Here is a 10,449-nt window from a genome sequence, read left to right as displayed (position 1 = left end):
AAAGAAAGAAAGAAAGAAAGAAAGAAAGAAAGAAAGAAAGAGAGAAAAGGAAAGAATAGCACGAATGAACACATGCTCACCTGCTTGGGAAGTTTGGGGGACATGAACGGACTCTGGAGGAAGACGCACTGAGGCGGGCGGGCTGCCTTCACTGTAGCAGGTGCTCACGAGCCAGGGCTTCCGCTCCTCCTCTGCGAGCCCGAGGTCCGTGGGCAGGCGCCGAGCCCCACTCTGCTCTTCCATTTTCTTCAACACGGGCAGGACCGTGGCTGCCCCTGAGCCAGGCTTCCTGCCCCTGGGGCTACTTCGCCCCGCCTTCCCTGCCTTCCAACCTGAGCTGCTTGCGGTGCAGGGTCTGGCTTTCGCCCCTGCCCCACTGCGTCCACGGCGTGACTCGTCCAGCTTCCGTAACGATGGCCTTCGCGTTCTCTGTAAGACCAGGGCGCCAGCAGGACCTCGGCCACGGCGGTCGTGTAGTGGGAAGTGGTCAGCGCGGGCTTTGCTGACCAGATAGAAGCCCCTGGCTGCATCCCAACACGGGAAACAGAAGGCTACATTTGCACAGTACCTAGACTCTGAAGTTTGTGTCCCCCCAGTTCACACATTAAAATCTGATCTCCAAGCGGGGCATGGTGGCGCACTCCTGTAATTCCAGCACTCAAGAGGCAGGAGGATTGCTGTGAGTTTGAGACCAGCCTGGGCTACAAAGTGAGCTCAAGTTCAGCCTGAACTGCAGATCGAGACCCTGTCTCGAAAAGACAATAAATAAATAAATAAATAAAAATCTGATCTCCAGCGTGATGGTATTTGGGGATGAGGTCTTTGGGAGGTCAGAGGTCATGAGGCCAGAGCCCCAGTGAATGCAGTTAATGTGCCCTAAGAGGAGGCCAGGATGCCACCTTGGGCTTTTTTTTTTTTTTTGCACTGGGAATTAAACTCATGACCTTGAGCTTGCCAGGCAGGCGCTTATGCTGCTGAGCTATAGTCCCAGCTCTTTTTTGGTCTTTTGGAGACAGGGTTTCATTATGCAGTTCAGGTTGGCCTTGAGCTCACTTTGTAGGCCAGGCTGGTCTCAAACTCACAGCAATCCTCCTGCCTCAGCCTCCTGGAGTGCTGGGGATACAGGCGTGTGCCACCATACCCGGCTTGAGCTTCTTGTTTTTTGCTTTTTGAGACAGCATCTTGCTCTATAATTAAGGCTGGTCTTAAATTTACTATGTAGCCCAGGCTGGTCTGGAACTGGGTGGGGGGGGGCTCCTCCTGCCTCAGCCTCTTGAGTGCAGGGATCACAGGCCTGCACCACCGCGCCTGGCTTCCTGCTTTTTTCTACCATGTGAGGACCAGGGGAAGTCAGAGGCCTGGGACTTGTAAGTGGGTCCTCATGGGGAGCCATCCACCCTGGTACCTTGATCTTGAACCTGTACCCTCCAGAGTGGTAAGAAATCAATGCTTGTCATTTAAGCCGCCCTGGCTGTGGTTAATATATAAGCCCAGACTGAGGCGGGACTATGAGCGAGACATTTTCTCACTCCTAAATATCACCCCTAGCACCTATCAGAGTGGGCAGATTTAGTCATAGAGAGATACTCCACCCAGTGCAATAAAGTGACGTCATGCAGAATGGCTCCCCATAGTCTAGTACACAAATTTTTCTTTTTTTTTTTTCTGAATTATCCCTCATGCAAAAACCTTTGCACACTTCGGGTCTAGGAGCTGGCAGGACGGAAAGAATGAAGGAGCAGCTGTGGATGTGCAGAAAATAGTAGCATATTCAGAGAAATCATAAACCAAGCCTTTTTTATTTTTTAAAGCAGGTATGACTCACATATTTTCCTTTTGAAGAACCTGGTTGTTCTTTGGGGAGGGACTAACTCCACGGGCAGTAAATTCAGGAAATACAGTCTCCTCGCCTGGAAAATCTACAGTGCCTGTGTACATTTTAAAAAGGGGAGGGCTGGGGATTTAGCTCAGCGGCACAGCGCCTGCCTGGCAAGCGCGACGTCGTGAGTTCGATTCCCGGTACCCGGGAGGGCAAACAGGGTAGGAAGAAAAAGAGTTTGATTTTCACCGGCCTGGAGTTTCCCGCGGAGATGCGCGCGCGGCCCGGTCCTTGACCCTCACTCCGCGCCCGGGTGCCCCGCGGCCGGTCCGCGCGGCTCTGCAGCACCGCCGCCTTCCGGAAGCGCCAGCCGGCGTGGGGCGAGCGCGTCAGAATCAGAAGGTGACTTCAGGCGAGGCACCGGTTAGGATCCAGGCGAGAAGCCGGGCAGCGGCCGGCCCATTCTCTTGCCCAGATGCTTGTGGATCTGTGCAGATGTGGCTTCAAAAGCCGGGTCACAAAGGGCTGCAGACCTGGGGAAAAGCAGGCAGAGCTAGGAAGAAAAGAAAGCGCAGGGACAAAAAGCATCCCTGGCTCGTCCGTCTCTCGGCCACGCCCCCCTCGGGGTACCGCGGTGACAGTCTGTTTATAGTAAGTGACAGATGCTCCGACCTCAGGAAATCGCAACCTCAGCTATTGCTCAATGTGGGGCCCGCGCAATTGTTTAATTGAGAAAGTTATTTATTCCGCTTTCTTATTGATACATCGTGGGTTTGTTTTTTTTTCTCATTCGCACTCAGCATTCAAGACATTTCTCAGCTTCATATATTCCCAATTTTTCAGGAAAGAGATTTTGTGGTTTAAAACACCCCCGAGTTGCTGGGTCTGGTGGCATATGCCTGTAATCCCAGCACCCTGGGAGGCTGAGGCAGGAGGATTACAAGTTGAATCCCTGCCTGGCAATTTAGCAAAAATCTTGTGTCAATATAAAAGATAAAAGGAGCTGGGGTTGTAGATCCGTGCCAGGTCCTAGGTTAAATCCCCAGTACTGGGGGAGAGGCACCTTCTTGTGCATTTTTTCTCATTTGTGTTTATATTACAACTGGTGAGCCCAAATCTTACCTCTGCACGGCTTTTTTTTTTTTTTTTTTTTTGGTTTTTCTCCGGTATTGGGAATCAAACTCATGACCTTGCACTTGCCTGGCAGGCACTGTGCCGTTGAGCTAAATCCCCAGCCCCTGCTGCTTAAAACACTAGCTAATTCCCTGAAACAGCTGTTCACCCTTACCTCTGGCACTATGTGGACAGAGTGGGATACTGGCTGGCTGCACTGTAGGCATTTTTTCCCTCTGAAATGATCCACTTCAATACAGGACAAATCTTTCTTCTGCGACTACATTGAAGTCGAGATTAGGATCATAAATGGCTTTAAAGTACAAGGATTTTTATTTTTTTTGTCTTCTTGAAACAGGGTCTCCCTATGCAGTTCAGGCTGGCCTTGAGCTCACTTTGTAGCCCAGGCTGGCCTCGAACTCTCAAGGATCCTCCTGCCTCAGCCTCCCTAGTGCTGGGATTACAGGCGTGGCCCACCACGCCCAGCCTGGTACAACGATTTTTAAAAACCCAAAAAACAAAACAAAAAAAACCCAAGCCAGATGTGATGAAGAACTGTTTACCTTTTTCATCTTCTCTGGCTTTTGGGAAATTGTTAATGAGTCCTTCTAAGTAGATATAAATGTAATGTTCTGTAAACAACCTGCTAATTTATTAATGTATACCGCTTGTCCAGCTCCTCTCTTTAACCAGGTGGGAGTAGCGCACACCTCTTATCCCAGCACTCAGAAGGCTGAGGCTGGAGGGTCACTACAAGTTGGAGGCCAGCCTGGACCTCCCCAAATAATAAATTCAAGACATGCCTAAACTACATATCGAGGCCCTGACTCAAAAACCAAAATCAAGTGGCTGTGGATTTAGCTCAGTGGCACAGCGCCTGCCTGGAAGTGTGAGGTCGTGAGTTCAATTCCCGGTACCGGAAAAAAACCCAATAAATAAATAAATAAACATTTTAAAAAATCAATTTCTCCGTTTAAAATTATTTAGACTCATGAATTAGTTCCCCCCACCCCAGCTTTTTTTTTTTTTTTTTTTTTGAGACAGGGTCTCCCTGTGCAGTTCAGACAGGCCTTGAGCTCACTTTGTAGCCCAGGCTGGTCTTGAACTCCCAAGGATCCTCCTGCCTCAGCCTCCCAAGTGCTGAGATTACAGGTGTGCGCCACCACACCCGGCTAGTTTTTCCCTTTAGACAGTATTTTAAACAATGACCAGTTCCCTGCATGGGAATAGACCTTCACTTTAAAAAAACAACAACTGGGGGCTGGGGATTTAGCTCAGCAGCAAAGCGCCTGCCTGGCAAGCGCAAGGTTGTGAGTTCGATTCCCGGTACCGGAGAAAAACTAAAAAAAAACAACAACAACAACAACAACAACAACTGAATGAATGCATAGTATATTGCAAAGTTAAAAAGTAAACTGCCCTATCAATCAGAATCTATCTGATCAGGCAGAGTTATTCATGAACAATTAATGGGCAACCTGTGGTGTAAGTCCGCGTTTTACATAATCCTTTTCTAGGCTGGTGTCTAGGCTTGTAATTCTAGCACTGTGGGAGGCTGAGGTAGGAGGATTGCAAGTTGGAGCCCAGCCTGGCCTACATAGCAACTTACTGGGACCCTGTGTCAAAAAAAAAAGATTAAAAATTCAAAAAGGACTGGGGATATAGCTAAGCAGAAGGCCCATGGGTTCAATATCCAGTGCTGCCCCAGAAATTAATTTTTTTTAACTTTTAAAACATTTTTAAATTTTTTTTATTTTTTAAAATTTTTTTTGTTTTTTTGAGACCGGGTTTCACTATGGAGCTCAGGCTGGCCTTGAACTCACTTTGTAGCCCAGGCGGCCCTCGAACTCACAGTGATCCTCCTGCCTCAGCCTCCCGAGTGGTGCGATTACAGGCGTAAAACATTTTTTTAGTACGTGTTCAGAATGATTGCATTCATCCTGGCCTCTCTGGATTTGCATGCTTTCCTTAAGCAGAGACATTTGCCGTAAGCAAGGGCCGCGTGAACGCCGTCGGTTTTATTTGTCACTGCGGGGAACACAATATTTGGAAATAGTGACTGACTTTTCCAACGAAGCGTTCTCATAAAGACCTGGATTTCTGGCTTTTCTGACGGAACGTGAGCTCCAGGTGGAGACAGGGTCCCCACTTGAAGGTGCGAGGTCACAGGGCTGTGGGCGGGACCGCCGTAGGCCTTTTTGGCTTTGCCAAATCCCCCTTTTCTAAGACGCTGGGGATGGGGTCATCGGGGATCTTAGATGTCTCCCCCCTCCAGGAACTGCTCGCCGTCCCTGCCCCAGCGTTAAAGGCCTCTGTGCTCCGCACCTCCCTCCCGGGGGGCTTGTGCTTTCTCTTTGTCTGCAGCAGGAAAAACTCCAGAAAGCCGGCTTTCAGGGAACTCTCCACCGAAGGTTGGTGGCGGTCGGGGACAGGGGATCGGGCTCCTGGGCTGGGGGAGGGGACAAGGAGAAAGAGGCGATTAGGAAGGTTCCCCGCCTGGCAGCCAGCTCCAGGGACGCCAACTTTCGGCGGAGTTGTTGTTCTGTTTATCTTTGGGGGGTTGGGGGCTTGGGATTTAGCTCAGCGGCAAAACGCCTGCCTGGTAAGCGCAGGGTCGTGAGTTCGATTCCTGGCACCGGAAGAAAAACAAAAACAAACACAAAAACATATCTTTGAGGGGTGGATCATGATTCCACCTTGCTTTAATGAAAAACACACAACTCAAGGTCGTGAGTTCGATTCCTGGTACCGAAAAAAAAAAAAACACAACAAACTGTTTCCCCTCTCTAACTAGAATGAGACCCCCAGACCCTCTGTTCTCAGGGAGGCGGACGCTTTGGGCGTGGCAGGTTCCCTACGGGATAAACACACGGCCCTCGCCCTCCGCCCCGCATAACGCAAGAATGAAGGGCGAGCTTCCACCCACCAAGCCCTAGAATTGGGCAGAGGCGTTACGGTGGCTGTGGGTGGCCAGGTACGTTTTGCCCGCCGAGATCCTCCTTCCCCAAACTGCTTCTGTTGCTTTTATGACTAACACAGTCCTCCCCGGTTATTATTTAGTTTGATCGTATCCTAGCCGCATGCTCTGCATTTCAATGTAAGTGTAACTGGGAAGGGAAAAATGCAAATCTCTCCTATTCAAATTCAAAAGAAAATAAATGGACTTTTTATGGCCTAAAGGATCTGTTCATTACCAAATCGTTTATCTCTTCAGGAAGAACAGTTTATATATCCAACATGCTGGCATGCTGTCTTTATTTTCTTCATTTTCCCCCTCCTTTGATAAATACGCTTGCTCTTTCAAATCTCCCTTAAATCTCCGCCGATAGGGGCAGCTTACAGCAGGCGGAACAAGAATATAATTAATAGCGTAAACAAAAAGCTAAGGTGGATAGCAAGAGCGCGCACATCCTGGTTTTTTAAAAAAAATCATAACAAACAAACCTCAAACTTGGATTGCGTGAAATGCGTTTTTCTTAAACAATTGCAAGGCTAAAAAAAAAAAAAAAAAAAATCTTCCCTAGACCTTATCAAACATAGAATCGGGGAGCAGTGTGTGTCTTCTCAGCTTCCTTCAAGTCCTGTGGATCGCAGATTTCCCTAAGAGGTAGGAACCAAGCCGGGCGTGGTGGCGCACGCCTATAATCCCAGCACTCAGGAGGCTGAGGCAGGAGGATCGCTGGGAGCTCAAGGCCAGCCTGGGCTACAAAGTGAGCTCAAGGCCAGCCTGAATTGCATAGCAAGACCCAGTCTCAAAAAGACAAAAAAAAAGAGCTAGGAACGGAGCAGCGCTTGTTTCTAGCACGATGTGCTGGGAAAGTTGGGCATTTGGGAAGCGGGGCTGTCCTTTTATTGAACAGAGGCTTACATTTATATTTCGATGAAAGACTCCCTTGTGGAGGGCGGGGCCTCTGACGGTGCAGACAGCTGGGAGGCGCCCAGCAGCGTCCGCTCCACACTGCTCACCTTGCAGCAGCTTCCTCCGGGTCGGCCCAAGTACTCTTTTACGGTTTGATTTCTTTCTGTAGACATCTGCCTTTCTCTAGTGTATACCATGTACTTAAAAAAAATCACAGGACTGTGTTCAAGTTGCCGAGAATGTTGACTTCCCATTCATGTTTGTGTGGTAAATGGGAGCTCAGAGCAAGCTGAATGGGTCCTTTGTTCCCCCTGCCATGAAGTGCAGCTAGATCATCTGGTTTAGTTAAGGCCACCTTGTTTAAACCGTGCTAATTACGGGGCTTACAGAACAACGGCAGGGGGACCATTTAAATGTTCCCTTGAAGAGGGAATAAAAACAATCTTATGCCAAGCTCGAAAATGTGCAGTCGCTCTATCTGCTCCCGAGGCCAGCGGGAAGGCTGTGATCCTCTGGGATCTATTTGCCATGATGTTCTGGGACAGCAGGCTTCGTCCCAGGCGAGTTTCACACCCACGGCCTGGAGGGACCTGCGTGAGCACTGGATAAACTGCTTCAGCAGGGTGCGGAGAGCGTGAGACCCCAGGCCACACCTGCAGGGCTCCGCTGGACTGAAGACTTCCAAAGGTGAAAGAAAGGATGACCTCTAAAGAGGTCAAAGAGGGAGGCTTGCTGGGTGTGGTGGAGCGTGCCTGTAATTCCAGCACTTGGGAGGGAGGCTGAGGCAGGAGGATCGCTGTGAGTTCGAGGCCAGCCTGGGCTACACAGCAAGACCCTTTCTCAAAAACAAAAACAAACAAACAAAGTTAGAAGAAGGGGTCCCGCAGGTGAGCACTTGCCAGCCAGGTCTGAGAGCCAGGGGGAGGTGGGGCAGAGACCGAATCGCTCAGTATTTCATGAGGTGCTTTACTAAATGCTGTTTCCTTTACAGACCAATTACAGGATCAGGATGGGAAGGAAAAAAAACGAGGGAACTATAAGGCAAAGTCTACTTTTGCCGCTTCGTCCTGGGGCCCAGGGGTTGGCTCCTAACTGCAGTCACTCTTCATTTCAGGATTTATGTGGGAAACTCCTGAGGCTGGGGCCAAGAAGCACGCTAGGGGCTGGCACACAGCACGCGGGTGTCTTCCGCTCCGCAGATGGTGCTGCACACGCCGGGAGTGGGTCGGTGGCCACTGAGAAGAACACTCCTGTTCGGGCTTAAAAGTGCAGGAATACCCAGCGGAAGGGGAGACGCTTTAGGGAATGTGTAGAGAATGTTTTCTGAAGACTTTTATTTTGTTTTTTTTTGTTTTTTTTTTGTTTGTTTTTGTTTTTCTCCGGTACCGGGAACCGAACTCATGACCTTGTACTTGCCAGGCAGGCGCTTTTGCCGCTGAGCTAAATCCCCAGCCCCTCTGAAGACTTTTATAGCCCCTTTTGAGGAAGGAAAGAGATGTGAAAATCGTGACACCAGGCCAGGCATGGTGGTGCACACCCGAAATCTCAGCACTTGGGAGGCTGAGGCAGGAGGAGCACTATGAGGCCAGCCTGAGCTACAGAATGAGTTCAAGTTCAGCTAGAACCACAAAGCAAGACCTTGTCTCAGAACAAAAACAAAAACAAAAACCCATGCCTCCGAAGTCAAGGGCTTCTTGTTCAGTGTGTGGAAAACAGTGATATGGAAAATAGATTATCCTAGCCAGGCATGGTGGCACACGCTTGTAATCCCAGCACTTGGGAGGCTGAGGCAGGAGGATCGTCATGAGTTCGAGACCAGCCTGGGCTACAAAGGGAGCCCAAGGCCAGCCTGAACTACATAACGAGACCCTGTCTCAAAAAGACAAAAAAAAAAAAAAAAAAAAACCCAAAAAATAAACAAACAAAAAAACCCAGATTATCCTTAAAAACAAAAACAATAACAACTGGAGAATATGGATAGAGAGTTGAATTTTGCTCATCCTCAGATTTCCAGGAATTGTCTGTGACTTGAAGCTATGCAAAGTAAGTTTGGGAGCAAAAGTAAACTCAGTTGTAGGGTGGACCCCTCCACTTCGTAAAGTCCTGGACAAAGTAATAAGCCTTTGCTTCGCACCTCTGGTCTCTCAACTATAAAATGGGTTTAGCAAGCTGAGCATGGTGGCACACGCTGATGATTTGGTGATTGCGGCTATTCAGGAGGCTGAGGCAGGAGGATTGCAAGATGGAAGTCAACCTGGGCAATTTAGATTCCCTCAAAATAAATACTAATACAAAAGTCTGGGAATATAGCTCAGGAGTAGAGCCCCAGTACTATATGTATTAAAAATGTTTAGTAATAATTCATTTGTCTGGTTGTTGGGAGAATTAAAGGCTACAGGCTGAACATCAGCTACACCTGACATAAGGCAAGTATCAGAATTATCTAGCACGGAGCCAGGAGTGTAGTGCAGTGGTAGAGAGCTTGCCCTACACATGCTAGGCCCTGAGTTCTGTCCTGAGCACCAAAAAAAAAAAAAAACAGAAAGAAAAAAAGAAAGGGCTGGGGATATAGATCAGTGGCACAGTGACAGTCTGGTGAGCACGAGGTCGTGAGTTCAAGTCCCAGTACCAAAAAAAAAAAGAAAAAAAAAAGAAGTTGACTGCTGTATTGTCATGGTTATCCTGGAATTCATCCCTACATCTCCTATTTATTTGTGGGTTTTTAGGGTGTGTGTGTGGGGGGGTATGGGTTTTTTTTTTTTTTGGTCTTTTTGAGACAGGGTCTTGCTATGCAGTTCAGGCTGGCCTTGAGCTCACTTTGTAGCCCAGGCTGGTCTCAAACTCTCAAGGCTCCTCCTGCCTCAGCCTCCGGAGTGCTGGGATTACATGCGTGCACCACCACACCTGGCCTATGTATGGGTTTTAAAACAATCTCTATGTAGTTGAGGGTAGCTTTGAACTCACTGTGTAGCCTGAAGCGATCCTCCTGCCTCAGCCTCCTGCATGCTGGGATTCTAGGCATGTGCCACCACACCTGGCTAAATCTTCTGTTTTGATGAGCTGGCTTGTGTGTGTTTGTTAATGGCTGAAAGTAAGATGGCATGTCTGAATTCATGCACCTGGAAAATGTTTATGTGCTTTTGGAAACAGTGCTTGCAAGCTGGAGTTCGTTTTAACTGAGGTAAACACAGTTAACTGGAGATTCCGTCCTTGTAGAAAAATATTTTTATAAAAGGCACAATAAACTTGGGTATGGAGAGATAAAGCTGTGTTGGTAGCTGTTAGTTTTCCTGTGTAAAGAAGAAATGGGAGATCTGTCCAAATATAGGCACTGAGTAATAACAGTAGTAACAGCTAGGGCTGTGGGGGGGGCCCCGCCGGCTCCCAACCTTCCGCTGTATTCCTTCTGAGTTCGGAGCTGAGTTCTGCACGTTTTTATAAAGTCAACTCAGTTTAGCAGTCCACATTTTGGGGGCTTTAAGGAGGGAAAGGAGCATTAAGAGAGAGTGAAATGAGGCTGGGCGTGGTGGCGCCCGCCTGTAATCCCAGCACTCCACGGAGCCTGAGGCAGGAGGATCGTTGTAAGTTCAAGAGCAGCTGTGTAAAGTGAGCTCAAGGCCAGCCTGAGCTGCGTAGAGAGACCTTGTCTCAAAAAGAC

At 48.7% G+C, this 10,449-nt stretch overlaps 1 protein-coding gene across 1 annotated transcript in view; it reads left to right on the top strand.

The window, feature by feature from the left end:
• The first annotated feature begins 7,252 nt into the window (after nt 1-7,252).
• Nucleotides 7,253-10,449, top strand: part of LOC106149397 — a 37,535-nt gene continuing 34,338 nt past the window's right edge. Inside the window, exon 1 of the mRNA XM_013518236.1 lies at nt 7,253-7,425. Coding sequence (XP_013373690.1) covers nt 7,253-7,425 — 173 coding nt within the window. The remainder of the gene's footprint in view (nt 7,426-10,449) is intronic.

Source organism: Chinchilla lanigera, unplaced genomic scaffold, assembly GCF_000276665.1.
Source record: "Chinchilla lanigera isolate Chin_1 unplaced genomic scaffold, ChiLan1.0 scaffold00044, whole genome shotgun sequence".
NCBI lineage: Eukaryota > Metazoa > Chordata > Mammalia > Rodentia > Chinchillidae > Chinchilla > Chinchilla lanigera.
Note: the sequence above shows the minus strand (reverse complement) of the source record. Positions and strands in the feature narration are given on the sequence as shown.